General features: G+C 41.6%; 1 protein-coding gene across 1 annotated transcript; it reads left to right on the top strand.

Annotated features, from left to right (window-relative positions):
* The first annotated feature begins 3627 nt into the window (after positions 1 to 3627).
* On the top strand, positions 3628 to 20393 carry DDX47 (DEAD-box helicase 47). The gene is made up of 12 exons (XM_082750900.1): positions 3628 to 3760; positions 4671 to 4764; positions 12314 to 12502; positions 12751 to 12822; positions 13039 to 13157; positions 13787 to 13858; positions 13977 to 14093; positions 14619 to 14765; positions 15300 to 15437; positions 17750 to 17820; positions 18390 to 18519; positions 19840 to 20393. The coding sequence occupies exons 1-12, from the start codon at positions 3674 to 3676 to the stop codon at positions 19969 to 19971; spliced, it is 1368 nt and encodes a 455-aa protein (XP_082607026.1). The 5' UTR covers positions 3628 to 3673; the 3' UTR covers positions 19972 to 20393.
* Positions 20394 to 20902: the final 509 nt, after the last annotated feature.

Raw genomic sequence — 20902 nt, 5'->3', positions numbered from 1 at the left:
CTGGGATGGAGCCCTGCATTGTGCTTTCTGCTCAGCGGGGAGCCTACTCCCCCCCCCCCCCATCTCTCTCTTTGCCAGCCTCTCTGCTTACTTGTGATCTCTGTCTGTCAAATAAATAAATAAATAAAATCTAACAAAAAAAAAAAAAAAGGACAAACAAAAGAACTTTCACATCAAAGAAACTTTCTTTTTTTTAAAGACTTTATTTATTTGACAGACAGAGATCACAAGCAGGCAGAGAGGCAGGCAGAGAGAGGAGGAAACAGGCTCCCCACTGAGCAAAGAGCCCGATGCAGGGCTCGATTCCAGGACCCTGGGATCATGACCTGAGCCAAAGACAGAGGCCCTAACCCACCGAGACACCCAGGCACCCCAAAGGAAGTATTTTAATATGGTAATATTTATATATTTGTCTTTATACTAATGCAGCCTTAAAGTATAATTTTTAGGAATTGTTTTGTGGGAAAAGGGTCCTATGAAGGCAGGAGTACTAGGGTCTGTGAAAACCTTTCAGAGTAAGGCAGTCCATCTCTTTGCCTTCTCCCTCTGGAGCCAGTGTATTGTTTCAGCCCTGCTTTCCCCCCTCATGATTTTGAGTGTTTATTTGGATTTCCTCTTTAACCTTCCTCATTGTTCTAAAGTACAGGATATGACACTGCTCAGTTACTAGAACAACTTCTATAATATCCATGACTAGAATATAAATATCCAAGTGACTCCACATCGTAAAAAGCAGACAGTCCTCTCAGCTGGTGCCGCCTCTCCTCTGTGGAAACCTCTGGGGTCCCCCTGCCGGTCTGACATGAATCCTGTCCCAGGTGTGGGTGCTGGGGGAGGCCCAAATCTTGCCCACTGGCCTTGTGCCAGAATGGCGCCACCAGGCTGCTGTTGGGGCCATTGAGCCCTGTCTTCTCTGCGTGCCTCTGTGCCTCGGGGACACTGGCACCACAGGAAGTCTTAAAAATAGCTGATGTCTGAATTATCCAAGAACAAACAGAAACGGTTTGGGCTTGGCTGGAAAGGGCAGTTTATATTATAAGAGCAGCTGAGTCGTTGAAATCCGTCCCTCTTTAGAGCAGCACCAAAAATCTCCTGTGATTTTTTTTTTTTTCCCTTTCCTGTCACACGTTTTAACAAACTCTGGGGAACTTTAGACCCCATATGATATGCAGTTTTATAGGCCTTCGAATTGCTTCCATCTGGGTCTCCTTTGCAGGCCTCTAGCTTCCCTCCTTTACTGTCAGGGCTTCTGGCTTCCCTCAGCACTTTTCATTGCCCACTCCCCTCCTAAATGAAACCGGAAAACGAGTCTAAGGGAAGCTGTAGAAATACTTTGGCCACTCTGTCGTTGATAGAGAAAACTCTGTGTGGCGGTGGGATTTGGAGTGTGATTCCGCTGAGATCACGGAAGCTGATGTTCTCTGGGGGGAAAAGCGCCGGCCAGGCCCTGGAGGCCTGGGTTCTACCCTTGTTTCCTGTCACCTTGCTGTGTGACATGTCTCTTTATCCCCTGGTCTCGAGTTTCTTTCTCCTTTGTCCAACAAAGAGCACAGCATTTCCAGCACGTCTACCACGCACAGCACAGAAAGAGGAAGAGCTAGAGTTAGTATGAGAGACTTTCTTCAGGATAAGTCAACTTCTCCTTATCCCAAAGAGTATTACCCACTTGAAGCTCACCCAGGCTGGCCTAATTTCCCAGTCCTGGGAAAACAGAGAGGGTGGAGGTGTAGCGGGTTGCATGAGAAACTGGAATGCTTCAGACTGTGTTGGCACAAGCACGGGCTGATTGAACCCATCTCAACAGGGTGACCTGTTGTCTTATACAGTGTGTGTCTGCTCTCCTTTCCTTTAACTTGGAGAAACGGTATAAAAAGACCGAAGGCGCTAGTATATTCTGTAGGAGGTGATCACAAAGCTAGAAACGATTTCACTCCCTGAGGAAATAACCAGTGAAGTTCCTTTTGATCTGCCGTCATACTTGATTCCGATGCTTCGCTGAGTTGTCATTGATCCAGGCGGTGCTGACGGAGCATCCATTTTGTGTCAGGCAGTATGCTTAGAGCTGGGGCAGGAAGATCAGCTCTTGCTTCCTACGTTCTCTTTCTATCCTTTCCTCACTACGATCTGTCTCTGTAAAGAGTTAAAGTGATAATTTAAATACGTAGATCCTTCTCCTCCCTGCTCCCAACACCTTCCTTTTGTATTCAGGATAACACCCACCCCCAAACTTTCCTACTGGAGGGCCCTACAGCTCTACAGGGTCTGACCTGAGACCGCTTCTCTGACTGCATCCTACCTGTTTTTGTTGTTGGGGACACCAATGTGATTCCTAAATCAGGGCCTTTTCTCAGCCCTGATGGTGGTGTTGGGGAGGATCTCAGGCACACTGAGTTGAGCTGACACTTCTCAGCACAAGGCACATTGTCGTCAGAAGTTCCTTCTTTTTGCTTTGGATATGTATTCTCTTTTATTCCCAACTCCCCAATTCCCAATTTTATCCCAATTCCTCTCGCTCCATTGATGACCTATCTCTAAAGTGTATCTTTCAGTGTGTATGTGCTCCAACAGAAAGTGATATTTTGTGGACATATATTTTATTTATTTTTGGAGGGCATATATTTTATTTTATGTTATTATTATTATTTAGATTTTATTTATTTATTTGACAGAGAGAGACACACACACAGTGAAAGGGAACACAAGTGGGGGGAGTGGAAGAAGGAGAAGCACGCTTCCCGCTGAGCAGGCAGCCAGATGCAGGGCTAGATCCCAGCATCCTGGGATCAGGACCTGAGCCAAAGGCAGACGCTTAAGGACTGAGCCGCCCAAGCACCCCAAGGGGGGCATATATTTTAAATGTACTTGGTATATGGTATACTTTTCTCACTCTGCACTAGGCCTTTGAGATCCAGCCATATTGTTATAGGCACATTGCCTCACACTGTGAACACATTTTAACTATTCTTTGCACTTGCTATTCCTTTCATCTGAAATAGTTCTCCCCTGGGTCCTTGAAGGGACTTTCTTCTTCTCATCAGTGAGATCTCAGTTCAACTATCACCGCCTCCCAGAGGCCTTGTCCAAGCTCACAGTTATCCCCCCAACCCACTCTCCCCAGGTTACTCTCCAACATTTTTATTTCCATTTGTTACATCTTAGCATTTATCACAACTCGACCTCATCAGTGATCACTTATTTATTATCTGTCTTCTCCACGACAGCAAGGGATGTTGTCCTGTTCATGAGGCATCTAGCATAGCCCTAGCATATGGTTGGCTCTAGACAAGTATTATTGAATAAATGAATGAAACAATTAAGATAAATAAATAGTATTGTGATATCAACCTGTTCAAAGCTCTATGGTTAGAAAAGCAAGGGGCATAACAGGTGTGAGACGTTAGGAAACTTCTTTAAAGGCTCCTAGAAGATAGGAGGCTTACGTCGTCAGCCCCTTCTGCACTTGGTTCAGTTTGTAAGGCCAAACGTTTAGGCCCATCCCCTGCCTTTTTTTTTTTTTTTTTTTTACCAAGTTTCCGCTAGACCACACCTCTAGGGCGGGCAAATCCCCGGAGGCTCGAAGGGGGCGCCCAGAACGTGATGCCCGGTGAGAACTAAAACTACATTTCCCGGCATCCCGCGCGCTGCCGACCCACTTCCGGAGTGCGCGGAAGACATGGCGGCGCCCGACGAGTGTGATTCTGCGACTGAAGCGCCCCAGCCGGCCGGGCAGGAGGAGGAAACGAAGACGTTTAAAGATCTGGTGAGCGTGGATGACGCCGGCTCTTCTTTGTACTGCTGGCACCAGGCGCAGACAGAGTCCGGTTCTCTCACATCCTGGTTGGCGGTGTACAAAAGCATCTGGCGCCTAGCTTGGCATTACCTCAGAATTTCCGAAGCCTGGGCTCCGACGCTGTCCCTAAACCTCCGGGTTTGAATGGTGGGAGGGCTCCCGGTCCTTGAGAGTTGCCATTTGCGCTTCTCTCCATTTTGGTGTGCCCACTTTTGTATTCGCCAGGAGACTGTCCATGCGGCAGTCCCCCCACCCCCACCCCGCCGAAATCTTGGGCTGCGCAGTAAGATGACACGGGTGTGGAGTCTGACCCAGTTGCTAACCAGGGGCACGTCGTTACCTCGCACTGCCTCACATTGCACATCTGTAGATTGGGGGTAGTAATAAGTACTTCATAGAGTTGTGAGGATTAAATGAAATAAGACATGTGGAGAACTTGACTTTGTCTCTGAGTAGAAGGTGTTAAGTCTTGGGGTGGTGTCTCAGTGCTTACAGTTCAAGAGCAGACCGAGTAGGCGCGCGAAACGTTTTGAATCAAAGGCTAAGGGATGCACTTGTCATCAGCAGGGTGCCTCTGACATTCATTTAATTAGTAGGGAGGCAAGTGTGTGTGTGTGTGTGTGTGTGTTTAAGATTTTATTTATTTGTCAGAGAGAGAGAGAGAGAGAGAGAGCGAGCAGGAGAACACAAGCAGGCAGAGCGGCAGGCAGAGGCAGAGGGAGAAGCAGGCTCCCCACTGAGCAAGGACCCCGATGGGATGCGAGGCTCCATCCCAGGACCCTGGGATCATGACCTGAGCCGAAGGCAGAGGCTTAACCAACTGAGCCACCCAGGCGTCCCTGTGTGTTCTTTGCTAAAGTTTGTTTTTCTGAATTCTAAGGGTGTGACAGATGTGTTGTGTGAAGCCTGTGACCAGTTGGGATGGACAAAGCCCACAAAGATCCAGATTGAAGCTATTCCTTTGGCCTTACAAGGTAGGTTGAAATTAAACATGTGGCTCAATACAGGTTCGGTGTGAGGTTATACTCAATTAAATACCATGTTTGAGAGCTATTGCATACTTTGAGTAGTATAAAAGTGTGGCCACTTTTTTATAAAATTTGTGGCTTATTGGCTTTTGAAAAAGTAATTCTCTTCTTCTACTGAGGTTATTTTCTGTAAAGGGATTTGTTTTCTGCAACTGATGCTGACTTTAAGGAAACATTAAAGTGTACTAACAAGAAACTTGTTAGAAATTATGAGTTGGTAAGTGTGGATTTACATATAGGGTACCTGGAACATCTGTTAGTATCCAGAGGAGTTGAGAGCTCTTGCTTTGTGAGACATATTTATCAGATTTGCAGAAGAATGGCTAACATTTTGGTTGATGACTAGTGGGACTGATACTAACAGGAAGAACTTTCATAGGTGTAGAGGCAAAGTCCTGCTCTTCGATTCCCAAAGCCCAACTTCACAGGATCACGGTTGATGGTAAAAGGGACCTAGCAATGTTAACTGAAATTCGTTAAGATCCTTAGAAAAAATGAATGTTACCTTAGCTATAATAAGATTTTTTTCCCAGAAAAAAATGTATCAGTGTATCTGTACATAGAATTTACACCCCCTTCCCCCAATTCCTCGGCTCCATATCCCAGGTTAAGAACTCTTGAACTAGCTTAAAGAGGAAAAAGTGCCTTGTATTGGTTAGAACACACCTAGAATATTATGCTTAGTTCTGAGGACCAGTTTTGAGGGACCAACTGAGTGGCATTGAATGTGGTACAGTATCAAGAGTACAAGTGCCTGGATGGCTAAATGGGGCACCTGGGTGGCTTATTCGGTTGAGCATAGGACTCTCGATCTTGGCTCAAGTCATGATACTGTGGTCCTGGGATTGAGCCCTGTATAGAACTCCATGCTCAGTACAGTCTGCTTCAGGTACTTTCTCCCTCTGCCCCTCCCTGTGTGCGTGATCTCTTTCTCTCTCAAATAAATAAATAAAATCTTAAAAAAAGAAAAAAAGGTCCTAAACAGTTAAAAGAGCTGAGTGCATTTGGTCTGGAGAAGAGTTAAGCTGGGTGGGATATAATAATTGGCTTCAGTGATTTGAAGAGCTGCCATGTGGAAAAGTAATTAATCTTACTCTGTGAAATTCCATTTGTTCTTTCCGTAAATAGTAAGTATCTAAGTGTAAGGCACCAGAAGTTAAGATTTGGCCATCTCCAGAAACTTGGAGTCTACTAAGGAGATAATTAAAAATCTATTACAAGGTGAACAGGGGCATAAGAAAGTTACATTCCAAGTGTTCCAAGTGCACTGAGGGAGGAGAATAGATTATTACTCATTGAAATGGGTTAAAGAAAACTTTATCTTTTGGCAGGGAAGATTGGAAAGACATTCGAGCTGAACCTTGAAGACTGAATAGGATTTAGACATTCATGTCTGGTGGGAGGGGAGGACTTTCTAGGCATAGGAAATAGCATGAAAAAAAAGCAAAGGAGGCTGCAAAGCACGGGCATGTGCGGAGGCCTGCAAGTACTTAGCAGAGAATGGGGGGAAAGATTAATAAAATCATTGGGGCCAGATTATGCCAGACTTAAATGCTGGGCCAAGGAATTTGGTCTTTGTTCCATGGGCACTGGAGATTATTTTTTTAGCCAGAGAATGAAATCCTCAGAGTTGTATTCTTGGGCTGTTAATCTCATAGCTTTGTAAGGTAGTTCAGAGATGAGTGACCAGAGACTGGGGCACTAGTTAAAGTATTGTGGTAATTTTGGCAATGAATAAAGCGTAAGCTAGTGGTAGTGAGAGTGAGAAAGAGAAAATGATAGAAAAGGAATCATTGTGATTTTATAATCAGTTCGTTAATGGAAAGCAAGGGGTGGGGAAATCGAAGATTATTGCCTGTGCATTTAGGACATATTATTGGTGTAAAAAGGAGCATAGGAGGAAAAATAATTCTGGGGAAGTTGAGGCATCAAAGAGATAGAATTAACTAATACACAGTTGGAATCTGGGGATTAGAGCTTGCTTAAGAGGCCAGAACAGGATACAGACACCATATCCAAAGTGAAGGTGTAGCTGAAACTGTGGGTATGGATGAGGATGCTACATAAGGGTGAAGAGATGGTGGAGGCTCAGTAGAGGGTTGAAAATCGTGAGAGTATGATTTCATACAAAGTAGGTGAGGGGGAGTGTTTTCAGGGAAGGGACAGCAAAGACTTTGAACTTGTTTAGAGAAGCTAAACTGGATAGGGACTGCATGAGTGGGGAAGACATTTTAGTAGTTAGCACTAGTGGAGCTGCTTTCAAATAGCAAATAGAAAGTTTGGTGTGTTCCAGCATTTTCCTGCTTACCCTACAGCAGTCATTGGAGGGAGGAACCCAAATTAGGTGGTGGTAATAATTCTGAAATTATTCATAATGTTTTTCAGTAAGAAGTTTATATTGAATACAGAGAATGTAGGAGTCAGTGAAAGGATACCAGGAACTGAGTAATGTGAGGGACATCGTAATCATGGAAAAAGTCTTTATTCTTATTCTTGAACTTATCTCATTCTAATGAACAATTTATAAACGCTTCATTTTTTTAAAAAAACCTGTAGTTGCTGGCCCTAAGCAAGAGATTTAAATAATCTAACAGCATTTTTCTTCTATAAAATGAACTTTAACCAACTGAGCCACCCAGGCGTCCCTATAAAATGAACTTTAAATTTTTAGCTTAATTACTAATGATGGTTTCAGTTTCAACAAAGTTAAGGAGTTCTGGGTGCATCCATCATTCTTAAACCTTATAACAATTCTGAAAGTTAGGATTGATTATTTTATTCGTGAAATTGAAGGTCAGAGGATTAGAGTCACATAACTAATTATTGTTGGAGCTAGAATTTGAATATAGGATGTTCTAGCTAAAAAGCCCAAGTTCTTGGCCCTGTATTACAGGGTTTTACAACAGAAAGATCAAAACCTTTTGATGTTTTTTTTAAATTTTTTATTTTTTATAAACATATAATATATTTTTATCCCCAGGGGTACAGGTCTGTGAATCACCAGGTTTACATACTTCATAGCACTCACCATAGCACATACCCTCCCCAGTGTCCATAACCCCACCCCCCTTCTCCCAACCTCCCTCCCCCTAGCAGCCCTCAGTTTGTTTTGTGAGATTAAGAGTCACTTATGGTTTGTCTCCCTCCCAATCCCATCTTGTTTCATTGATTCTTCTCCTACCCCCTTAACCCTCCATGTTGCATCTCTACTTCCTCATATCAGGGAGATCATATGATAGTTGTCTTTCTCCGCTTGACTTATTTCGCTAAGCATGATACGGCTCTAGTTCCATCCACGTCATCACAAATGGCAAGATTTCTTTTCTTTTGATGGCTGTATAGTATTCCATTGTGTATATAGACCCCATCTTCTTTATCCATTCATCTGTTGATGGACATCTAAGTTCTTTCCATAGTTTGGCTATTGTGGACATTGCTGCTATAAACATTTGGGTGCACGTGCCCCTTTCGATCACTACGTTTGTATCTTTTTTTTTTAATTTTTTATTTTTTATAAACTTATATTTTTATCCCCAGGGGTACAGGTCTGTGAATCGCCAGGTTTACATACTTCACAGCACTCACCAAAGCACATACCCTCCCCAATGTCCATAACCCCACCTCCCTTCTCCCAACCCCCCTCCCCCCAGCAGCCCTCAGTTTGTTTTGTGAGATTAAGAGTCACTTATGGTTTGTCTCCCTCCCAATCCCATCTTGTTTCATTGATTCTTCTCCTACCCATTTAAGCCCCCATGTTGCATCACCACTTCCTCATATCAGGGAGATCATATGATAGTTGTCTTTCTCCGCTTGACTTAATTCACTAAGCATGATACGTTCTAGTTCCATCCATGTTGTTGCAAATGGCAAGATTTCATTTCTTTTGATGGCTGCATAGTATTCCATTGTGTATATACACCACATCTTCTTGATCCATTCATCTGTTAATGGACATCTAGGTTCTTTCCATAGTTTGGCTATTGTGGACATTGCTGCTATAAACATTTGGGTGCACGTGCCCCTTTGGATCACTACGTTTGTATCTTTAGGGTAAATACCCAGTAGTGCAATTGCTGGGTCATAGGGCAGTTCTATTTTCAACATTTTGAGGAACCTCCATGTTGTTTTCCAGAGTGGTTACACCAGCTTGCATTCCCACCAACAGTGTAGGAGGGTTCCCCTTTCTCTGCATCCTCGCCAGCATCTGTCATTTCCTGATTTGTTAATTTTAGCCATTCTGACTGGTGTGAGGTGATATCTCATTGTGGTTTTGATTTGTATTTCCCTGATGCCGAGTGATATGGAGCACTTTTTCATGTGTCTGTTGGCCATCTGGATGTCTTCTTTGCAGAAATGTCTGTTCATGTCCTCTGCCCATTTCTTGATTGGAATATTTGTTCTTTGTGTGCTTTTGGTGGTTTTTGAGGATGCTTTTCTTTCCATCTGTTTCGTGTATTAAGTTTATTTCTAATTCAGAGATCACTCAAAGTCCTCTAGAAATTTCAGACAGTTTTTTGAATGGCTGCCATATCCCAAAGCAGTTGTTATAGGTGCTAGCCGTGTGATCAAGGTGAATGAATTTATTTTTCTCTTATGGGGTATGTATTCTACACAGACACTACAGACACTACCAGAGGGGCTTAGGGGTTGTGAGAGGAAGAAGGGAGATCATAGAGGCAAATCAGTCTCACAAAGCGAGTATTGCTTTGAGGGGATCATAAGAGAACCGCAGGCAGTGCTGGCCTTCACTGGGGGTGGTGGGCGTCGTTCACAGCCACATGAAGCGAGAGACTCAAGCTCCTTTACTTCCCTAAATCTTTCTTGTATACTCCTTTCTTCTGAAATTTTTAGATTTCCCTTGATAGAAAAAGGGACAGATCCCACTGTTTTTGTTTTTTCCTATTCCAGAAGGCACGCTGGACCCCAGCAGGGAGGGCAGAATTCCCACAGAGTGGAGGAAAAAAAAGCTTTGGAAGCCCTTAGCTCACAATTAGGGGGATGCTGTTGCAGTTTGTTGTCACTTACCCTATGGCCAAGAGGAACAGTAAAGTTAGTAAATGAGGGAGAAATTTTATCCTTCTGTTGCCATTTGTTTTTGTGACCTTAATAAAATTAGTCCATTGTCTGGACTGACTTATAATTCACATCCACACCTGTACTTTTATATGGAAACATTGATGTTACTGTTAGAAGGGTAAAGGTTAGCATTCACTAGAATGTGCTGTTGTTTGGTCTGGATGGCCAATTCTTGTTTAAGTGATTAATGTCTAAGAGATGAATATCAAAAAGTTTGTTCTATTTGATATTAATCACTCTCCTTTCTTGAAGCTCTCTTTCTCCTCAATTTCAAATCAGTATTTTCTCCTGTCTTTCTAGCTGTTCTTTCTCAGTTTCTTCTGTTTTTTTTTTTTTCCCTTGCAATGTTAAATCTATCTTTATCCTTTTTTTCTCACTCTAAAACACCAGTAAGATTTCTCATGTCCTGAACCTTTAACACTGTCTGCGTCAGTAAATTTCAGCCAGTGTTCATCAGATTCACCTGTGGAAATTGTAAAATAACAGAAATTTCTAAACCCACTAAATCAGAATTTATATATATATATATATTTCTATATATATATAATTTCTATATATATATAATTTCTATATATTTCTATATATATATAATTTCTATATATATATTTCTACGCATATATAGATATATAAATCTTGTAAATTATTCTAATGTGCCTTGGGGGAGCACCACTGTTTGGATGCTCATGGCTCCCACATCTGTATTTCTAGCCTATACTTCTCTACTGAACTCCAGACAAGTTAGATATTTCTCTCTGAGCCTCTGGCATAAACCTTAAGTTTCTTATGTTCAAACCAGAGTCACTGTTTTCCTCATCAGAACTAATTTTCCAGAAGCCCTTGTCTCAATTTATGGCCTTTGAGTTTCCCAAGCTAGAAACCCATGTGTCAACCACATTTTTTTTTTTTTTAAAGATTTTATTTATTTATTTGTCAGAGAGAGAGAGAGAGAGCAAGAGCGAGCACAGGCAGAGTGGCAGGCAGAGTCAGAGGGAGAAGCAGGCTCCCTGCGGAGCAAGGAGCCTTATGTGGGACTCCATCTCAGGACGCTGGGATCATGACCTGAGCCGAAGGCAGCTGCTTAACCAACTGAGCCACCCAGGCGTCCCATCAACCACATTTTTTTGAATGACTTTCTACATCTCACTTCTTTCTGTCCTCACTGCCTAACCTCAGTTCAGATCACCTTCCTAACCCCCCTGGTATCCTCATTGAGCTCTCATTTTCCTGTGTGTTCCCCATTCTGTTTGTTTGGGTCATTTTAGGTCATGAAGAAGAGAGTTAGCTAACCTCAGGAAAAAGGAGTTTATTGTAGGGTTAATCCCTAGGTAAGGAAATCTCACCAGTTGTGTACAGTCAAGGAACAGTGTGAGCATCAACTGGTGGAGGGCATTTTGCTAGGAAGTATTCCCAGGGGCCGCTGTTCTGGTGCACGGCGACCTTATAAGCTGTAGCCAGCCAGCCTAGAGATGGTGGTCTTGCTTTGGGAGTTAATTTCCAGATCTTACTGTTATGGCTTTGATTGGTGAGAACAAATCTCAGGGACCTTTTTTTTTTTTAAGATTTTATTTATTTATTTGACAGAGATCACAAGCAGGCAGAGAGGCAGGCAGAGGGAGAGGAGGAAGCAGGCTCCCTGCTGAGCAGAGAGCCTGATGCAGGGCTCTATCCCAGGACCCTGGGATCATGACCCAAGCTGAAGGCAGAGGCTTTAACTTACTGAGCCACCCAGGCGCCCCTCCAGGGACCTCCTCTTAAGGGATCACTTATGGCATTCTTCCCTCAGAAGAAGCAATAGAAATGGCGTGTACTGTTGAGATCCTTGGCTCCTTATGCCATCAGGCCTAGGGTTTCTCTTCCTAAGGAATAACATTGGTCATCAAATTCCCTGCTTTTAAAATCCTTCAGTTCCTCCCTTTTAAAAAAAGACATCAAAACTCTCTAGCATGGCTTACGAATTTCTTTTCTAGTCTCATTCTTCTCCCTTTACACTTCTTTGTTCCAGCCACATTGTACTTCTCACTCTCCCTGCACGTGCTGTGTTCTTTAAAGCCTGTCCCCTCTGTCCTCATATAGGGATGTCCTTCCTTTTCTTCTTCGCTTACTTGAATTTACCCATCACCCCTGTTAGCCTTTCCTGACTCCTATGGACTGTAAGTTACTCCTTCTTTTGTGTTCTCACTATATTTTGTAGGGGCCTGTTCTAAAGTCCTTATCACATACCATCTTTGTGTATCTCCCCCAGATTTTGAGCTTATCTAGGACAAGGCCATGTCGTCTGTCTATTCAGTCTTCCTTTCCCTCCCGTTCATCAAATGTTTATTCATTGTCTCCTTTGTGCCCACATGCCATCATTGTGGAAAACAGGGAAATAATGCAGAGAGCATTTTTTTGCTTTTAGATGTTTCCTTTTTCTTTCTAGGTCGTGATATCATCGGGCTGGCAGAAACTGGCTCTGGAAAAACAGGGGCTTTTGCTTTGCCCATTCTGAATGCGCTGCTGGAGACGCCCCAGCGTTTGTTTGCCTTGGTTCTCACGCCCACTCGAGAGTTGGCCTTTCAGATCTCGGAGCAGTTTGAAGCCCTGGGGTCTTCTATTGGTGTGCAAAGTGGTAAGTGTCTGAGAGGAAAGGAATCAGAGTTTCATTACAAGTTGAGAATGAGTATAAAAGGAGAATAGAAGAAAGTATTATTAACATGAGTTCATTAACCTTAAGAGCCAATTTGGTATTTTAGCTTTGGGGAAAGTTGTACAGGAAGAGAAATTTAGGTAGAAATCTAGCACTGGCTTCAAAAAGATGTTCGGTGAACTGTGGAAAAAATAAAGGGTCTCTATTCTATATTCTTTTTATTTCTGTAGCTGTGATTGTAGGTGGAATTGATTCGATGTCCCAATCTCTGGCTCTGGCGAAAAAACCACACGTAATAATAGGTGAGTAACTAACAGAGGTAGAAGGCACTAGTGATAATGAATTGGAGAAAATCTACAGATGTTGAGTGTAACTTACTTGTGTGGAAAGACTTTGAAGAAAGGACTTTTGTAACTTTAATTTTTTTAATTTCTGAAATTTGGGGGTTGGGGTGGTTGATAACTTTCTTTTTGTCCTTGTTCTTAAACGTTGTCTTTCTCCTCAACCTTTCTTGATAGCAACTCCTGGTCGATTGATTGACCACTTGGAAAATACAAAAGGTTTCAACTTAAGAGCTCTCAAGTACTTGGTCATGGACGAAGCAGACCGAATATTGAATATGGATTTTGAGACAGAAGTGAGCATTCAATTTCTTTCCTCCTCTTAGGGCATCTCAGGTGCCCTGTTTCAAAATTTAATTCATTGCACATCTGCTCTATGTGGAGCCCTGTATCATCATCAGTTAATGTAAACATCCCTGCTGCCTTTTCTCATTCTTAGTGCTCCTCTCTATTGTCAGTGCCTCAGTATCCTCCCTAGAATGTAGTTAGATTTTGATTTCAGATGTGAGAAATTTCAACCAAATTTCCTTTCCATTTTGTTTGATTTCTACCTCTTTCATAGACTTTGGGATACCTCTATTTTAGGTCAGCTGTTATCATAGCTGACCCACTCATCACAGCTTAATTAGTTGATGAACACTTATTCTTGACTTTTTTCTTAGATTAACTCAACTCTAATTTAAACTTCTTAGATTAACTAAACTCTAATTTAAACTTCTTTTCTCTCTTTCTATTTCTTTTTAAATAGACCCTGGTATGGTATCAAAAAGTAAATATTCATTAAATTTTAGCTAAATTGAATTTTTGAGTCGCCGGATCCCACAGTGATACTTTTGGTTTTTTACTCTCTGTCCCCTTCACAGAGAGCATTTGCAAGTATCCATTCTGACTGTTATATTGGTATCCTTTCCTCTTTGTGCCTTAGGTTGACAAGATCCTCAAAGTGATTCCCCGAGATCGGAAAACATTTCTCTTTTCTGCTACCATGACCAAGAAGGTGAAATTTTCTAGGGCTTAACATTTTCTTCTTTATTAAGTGATAAATAAAAACAATAGCAATCATAAAAATAGAGCACTTGGGCATCAGTGTACTATTCTGAGTTTTCTTTCTTTAGGTGCAAAAACTTCAGCGAGCAGCGCTGAAGAATCCTGTGAAATGTGCTGTTTCTTCCAAATACCAGACAGTTGAGAAATTACAGCAATATTATCTTTTTATTCCCTCTAAATTCAAGGTAAAGTGTTTACTTTGATCATTCCTGCCTCTCCCTCTCCTTCCTCACCGAAGCAACTGAAAGTTCGTCCACTTTTGATTAGCTAAGAGCTGTGCTCCTGTTTGTTTTAGCGTGCTTACTGTGCTTATATTTATCACTGATAAAGTCAGATATTCCGGGAATTCATAGCACGCTAAATCACAATAATGATGTCATTCCTTTCCCAGCCCATTCTTGAAGTAGCTTTTCTTTTGTCTGCTGATTATGTGGCTTTTATAAGCAAGGGACCCTAGCTTTGTGCTTTGATGTCGGGACTCTTCCTGGTTGCTGACGACAAGGAGTTGTGCTTGGCTTTAGGCTGCGTGTGAGATTCAGAGTTCACAGACATGATAATGCTGCTTCAGGAATGCAGAACTGGCAACCGTGATCTGGAAAATTGAGAAGCAACTATATATAGGCTTAGTGTTTTACATAATTTGTATCCCCAGGACTCTAGTCTTTTCTCCCAGGTTCAGTTACTTACATTGTTTTGGGTTTTTAACTTAGGATACCTACCTGGTTTATATTCTAAATGAATTGGCTGGAAACTCCTTTATGATATTCTGCAGCACCTGTAACAATACTCAGAGAACAGCCTTGCTACTCCGAAACCTCGGATTCACTGCCATCCCCCTCCATGGACAGATGAGTCAGGTAAAGACTCTTTGGTGTCATTAGTGGTGAACTGGTGGCATGAGAAAGGTAAACTTTATAGCAGTAGATCTGTACAAAAACAGCATGAAACATTAATGCATCTTCCCAGAATTAATCAGATTTTATGGACTTTAAAGTGTTGCTCTGGATGCCTCCTTCCAGGATAGGAGAGAGGCTCAGACTCAAAGATTACAATTATTTGTCTGGTGTGGAAGCTCTTGAGTTGATTTATTCAGCTCTAGTGGTAAAAGTGGTTCTTTGGTCTCAAAAGAGTTTTAGTAAATTATTTTTCAACTATCTGTCATGTTAAATCATCCTTGTTTCATGTTAGTATTTTCTAGCCTTAGTATTAAATATTTTTTTTGTTGCTTCCATGTTTCCTTTTGACCTGTGAAACCCAGTCTGGACTTAGAGGGAAACAGCCTTTTAAAAATTTCTCTTTCTGTTCTTATATTTAGTGTGTCTATTCTAGATTGTAAGATTCCTATTGTTCCAAGATTAAATTTTTTTTCATTTTTTTTTTCATCATCTCAGAGCAAACGCCTAGGATCCCTTAATAAATTTAAGGCCAAGGCTCGTTCTATTCTTCTAGCAACTGATGTTGCAAGCCGAGGTTTGGACATACCGCATGTGGATGTAGTTGTTAACTTTGACATTCCTACCCATTCCAAGGTGAGTCCTGTCACTGACCTGACTTCCTAGTCCCAAAGTGTATTTCTTTCATTTTTAAAATTGAGGTGTAATTGACATATAATATTACTTTCAGTTGTATAACCTAATAATATGATATTTGCATATATCATGAGATGATTGCCACAGATCTCATTAACATCTGTCACCATACATGGTTATGAGTTTCTTTCCCCCCTTGGGATGAGAACTTTTCAACTGTACTCTCTTAGCAGCATTCAGATGTGTGATATAGTATTATTAGCTATAGTTGCCAAGCTGAACGTTACGGCCCCATGACTGACTTATTTTGTAACTGGAAGTTTGTGCATTTTGACCCCCTTCACCCAGTTTATCCATAGTCCCATTATTTCCACCTTTGGCAGCTACGAATTCTGTCCTCTGTATCATGAGCTCAGTTTGTTTTTGTTTTTTAATTTTTAGATTACACATATAAGTTAGCTCATATGGTATTTATCTTTCTTGGACTTATTTCACTTAGCATAATGTCCTTAAAGTCCATGTCTGTTGTTGCAGATGGGAAGATTTAATTCTTTTTTATGGCTGAATAATATTCCATTGTATCCAAATTGTATTTCTTTCTTTTTTTTTTTTAAGAGTTTTTATTTATTTATTTGAGATTGAGTTGAATGGGGGGAGGATCAGAGGGAGAGGGAGAGACAGACTCCCCACTGAGCAGGGAGCCTGGCATAGGGCTCAATCTTAGAACTCCAGGACTATGACCTGAGCCGAAGGCAGATACTTAACCAACTAGGCTATCCAGGCACCCCCAAAGTGTAATTTTTAAAAAGATTTTATTTATTTACTTATTTATCAAAGAGAGAGAGAGAACATAAGCAGGGGAGTGGTAGGCAGAGGGAGAAGCAGGCTCCCCGCTGAGCTGGCAGTTGGACCCCGGGCTCTATCCCAGGGCCCTGGGATCATGACCTGAGCTGAAGGCAGGCACTTAACTAAGCTACCCAGGCATCCCCCAGAGTGTATTTCTATTTTTTTTTTTTAAATTTTATTAATTTATTTGACAGAGAAAGACAGTGAGAGAAGGAACACAAGCATGGGGAGTGGGAGAGGGAGAAGCAGGCTCCCCACTGGGCAGGGAGCCTGACTCAGGACTCGATCCCCGGGATCATGACCTGAGCCCGAGGCAGACGCCCAACGACTGAGCCACCCAGGCGTCCCGCAGAGTGTATTTCTTAATGGGATGTTTTCTCATTAGTTACAGCATCATTTTTAAAATTTATTTTGTTTGCAGTTAAAGGGAAGGCTCTTGATTTATTAATTCTCATTATCTTGCATGTGCCTGAAGATGTGATATTAATAAATGTGAAAGAAGGTAGCCAAAGAGAAGTACTGGGTGCTCATAGCCCACAGGGGAGGTGCAACATATGCTGATCTTTGTCAGTCCCATTTCTTCAAAATGGTCAGCTTGTAGTTTTTTGTGTGTCTCAGGGTTTCTCATCTTTGGCACCATTAACGTTTTAGGCCAGCAGATTCTTTGCTGTGGGGCTGTCCTTTGCATTGTAGGATGCTTAGCTGCATTTCAGTTCTACACACAGGTGACATTGTGACAACCAGATATGTTTGCTGACATTTCCAAATATTCCCTGGGGAGGACAGAGTTGTCTCCAGATTAACTCCCACAAAGTAATCTTTTGGCTTTGTGTGTAACTGCTGTCTCATTTGATTTTGAAAATGGCTCTGAACTTGGGCATGCATTCTATCCTGTTTTATAGAGAGAAACAAATTCAGGGAGACTCTGTGACTTGCAGACAGTGGTGTAGCTGGTAGGTGGTAAGACCAGAACCATGATCCAGGTCTGCCTCTGTATCCAGTGCTGTTTTCCTCTAGACCATGTAAATATACTTTAGATTCGTCTTTCTGTAAAACAAAAGAAAAAAGAGTCAATTTAGTGCTGCAAGGAGAAGAAAAAGAGAGGAAGTAGGGGCGCTGGGTAGCTCAGTCAGTAAAGTATCTGCCTTCGGGTTGGTTTATGATCCTGGAATTGTGGGGTCAAGCCCCATGTCTGGCTCCCTGCTCAGCGGGGAGCCTGCTTCTCCCTCCTCCTTCTCATGGCTTGCTCTTGCTCTTTCTCCCTCGATCATTCTCTCTCAAATAAACAAATAAAATATTTTTAAAAAAAGAAAAAAAGAAGTAGTAGATTTATCTAAATCTATTGCCCAATCCATTTTTCCATGTTTCAGCATGAGTATTTTCTTTCAGAGGTTTGCAGTAAAACCTTATGTTCATTATTTTTTGTTTATGTTTTATGTAACTCAAATTTACACTTTTTGTTTCAGGATTATATCCATCGAGTAGGTCGAACTGCTCGAGCTGGGCGTTCCGGAAAGGCTATTACCTTTGTCACACAGTAAGTGAATTGATTTCCGGGGGAGAACAATGGAGAGAAAAGAGCAGAGCTTTTTCAGCAGACTGACCTGGCGCCTGACTTTGCCATTTACTCTAATTGTCACTTAAACCTCCCTCATATTGTTTTCATCATTTATAAAATGGAAATAATAATACCTACCTAGCAGGGTTTTAATGAAGGTTGGTGATACACAAATAAAAGATCTGGTGCGGTGTTTGGCATACAGAAGCATGCAGAGAAACCCCTGCTGTTTCTTTCAGCTGCTGAAACTGGAGCACAGTGACCTTTCCTTCAACTCAAAGTATTAGAATAATTATTTTGGTCTTGTTTCTAAAAGGAACAAATTTTTATGTGACCAGGGTTTTTCTGGGAGTAAAGAATACGTTGGACATTTTCAAGTGGACTGTGTGCAGAAGGTGGCATCTAATTAGTATTCTGAAGAGGAATAATGGATTCGGTAGTGTTTAAAACTGGCTCCTGGTGCATCATATCACATAATGTATGCTTTTGGAATGGGCAGACATTTGCATTGTCAGCCAACCAAAGCCATGCCCATTTTCTTTCCTTAGGTATGATGTGGAACTCTTCCAGCGTATAGAACACTTAATTGGGAAGAAACTGCCTGTCTTTCCAACACAGGATGATGAGGTTATGATGCTGACAGAACGTGTGAATGAAGCCCAGAGATTTGCCCGCATGGTATGCAACTTATTTTCTCACCAACTTAAATGCTGACACTGTGAGCTGTGTGCTAGGTGCTGTTGTATGAATCCTCAAAATCACAGGAACTCAGTATTATTTTATTCCAAATTTAAGATGAGCATACTAAAATACAGGGATGGTAGGTAATTTGAATTGGGGTTTGGACTCAGTCTGACCACAGTGACCACATGCTCAGCCTCTCTTTGTGTTTCACATGTGACAAGAAAACCTTTGGATATGCGGTCAGAAGACTCAGCTGTGAATTGGACATTGTGGGTTTGGATAGTGCATCTAACCTCTCAGAATCAGTTCCTTGCCCAAAAAACTGGCAATAATAATTTTCTTGATATTGTACAAGGGCTTTTTTGGTGCTAGATAAGCTAACGTGACCTGCATAGTAACTAACTAAGTAGTGGCAATAAGGGTGGGGATGGATGGGAAGATTCTAAAGGAGACTTTAGCAAGTGCTGTCTGCTCGCTAGAGTTGTCGTTTGAGGGATGAGGCAGCTGTGCCCCTGGGGTGCTTTCTGAGTAGTCCATGTGTGGACTTGTTTTTGTTTTTCTGCTCACATGGAATTCTTTGGTATTTTCGCTTATAACAGTATTATATATACATTGAAAAAATTTCAGAAAATACAGAAAAGATTAAAATAGTAAATTGAAACATACAAGCTACCCCGCATAGAGAACATTTGGCTATTTTCCCTTTTTTAGCCATACTTAGATTTTTATCTGATTGTATAGGATTAACATTTTTCTATTTTAACAAATGGGGAGCCATGGGATCACTTCTTCATGGCTAGAGAAAATTCCATTATGAATATATAACATGACTTGTATTGGTGCATATATGTTTATGCTTTTTCACATGTTTTGTATTTTAAGTGGTATGATGTTGGACATCCTAATATGTTTAGCTTTGCATACTTGTTTCTTTTGAAAAAGTTCCTAGAAGTAGAATTAATTGTTGGGCTGAATTAATTGTTGGGCATTCATCGAGAATGCCAGATTTCCCACCCCTTCCCCCTGAAAAGCTATAGCTGTTTAAACTGTCAGAGACAAAGTATGTGGATGTTCCCACATGTTGACCAGTATGAGGTACTACCTCTTAAATCTTTGATGGCCTCCTATGTGAAAATAATAGCTTATTGTTTTAATTTTCATGTGAACATTTTTATGTATTAGGATTTTGGTCTTAGCCTTTGCGAATGTGAGGTGTTAGGGAGTTACTTAGTGTTTGATTTTAGGGAGGGGAGACAAGATGTGTTACCCTCAGTAACAGTAACTTTCACTCCCATCCTTTCTCTTTTCTTGCAGGAGTTAAGGGAGCACGGAGAGAAGAAGAAACGCTCACGGGAGGATGCTGGGGACAACGATGACACAGAAGGTGCTATGGGTGTCAGGAACAAGGTGGCTGGAGGAAAAATGAAGAAACGGAAAGGCCGTTAATTCTCTTGTGAAGACTCAATTTCAGCCTTCTGTTCCATAAAAGGGGATTGTAGAAGAGAATGAAACCTCCTTGGTCAGAGTTCCTTAGATCGGAATCTGTCAGAATGATGTCCAGAACCTCCTCTAACTCAGTTCTCGTTCCCCTTCTATAGAGCTCCATGACTGCAGACTGGCTTTTCCAGTGCTGAGGTCAGCTTTGGGTCCTTGGTCATGACCTGAGTAGGCTGTGCTCTTCTGTCACTTCACACAGACCTTTTGCTTTTTTAGCTACAGGTCAAGGACTAGGTTGATGAAGCGCTGGACCTGTTGTTATAAAGGGAAGACGCTCCTATGTCTGTAAAATGGTGATCCTTTAGCAGTCTCAGCTTGTGCTTCATTAAACCTAATGTGGAATAATAAATTTAAATATTATTTTTAAAAGATTCAGTACTCCTTGAAGTCTTTTATAAGCTGAGGAACTTTAGAGATTTAAGTAAGCTCTTACTAATAAGTAAGAAACTGGCAGTGGCAATTATGTGGCAGATTCATTGCTCATCCTTAATTAAGATAAATATTTATGATTAAAAAAAAATCTACAAATGAACAAGATGATGGATGGCTTTGAAAGGAAAGTCTTGATTGTGTTTTTCTTGGTGATGAACCAAAGTTCATAAGTAAGACGGCAGAGTCTGTTAGATCACTGAATAGATTCACTTCCCTGACTTCTTGGATTAAACACTTGGATAGGAAGACTGGTTTCTTATATAATAGACTCTTATTCCCAGGTAATTAGAGTAAAATCAAGAAGCATCAGAAATACAGGGTAATTCCAAAACCCAATTTCACCCCCTTGTCATCGAGGCTCACTGGCTAATACCCTTTCTTTTGTCTCCATCTGCTGGGTGATGAAATTCAGGAGAAGTAAAGCTGGACCATCAGCTCCTAGAGAGAA

This window comes from Mustela nivalis, assembly GCF_964662115.1.
Source record: "Mustela nivalis genome assembly, contig: HAP1_SCAFFOLD_2064, whole genome shotgun sequence".
NCBI lineage: Eukaryota > Metazoa > Chordata > Mammalia > Carnivora > Mustelidae > Mustela > Mustela nivalis.
This window is presented reverse-complemented; position numbering and strand designations above follow the sequence as displayed.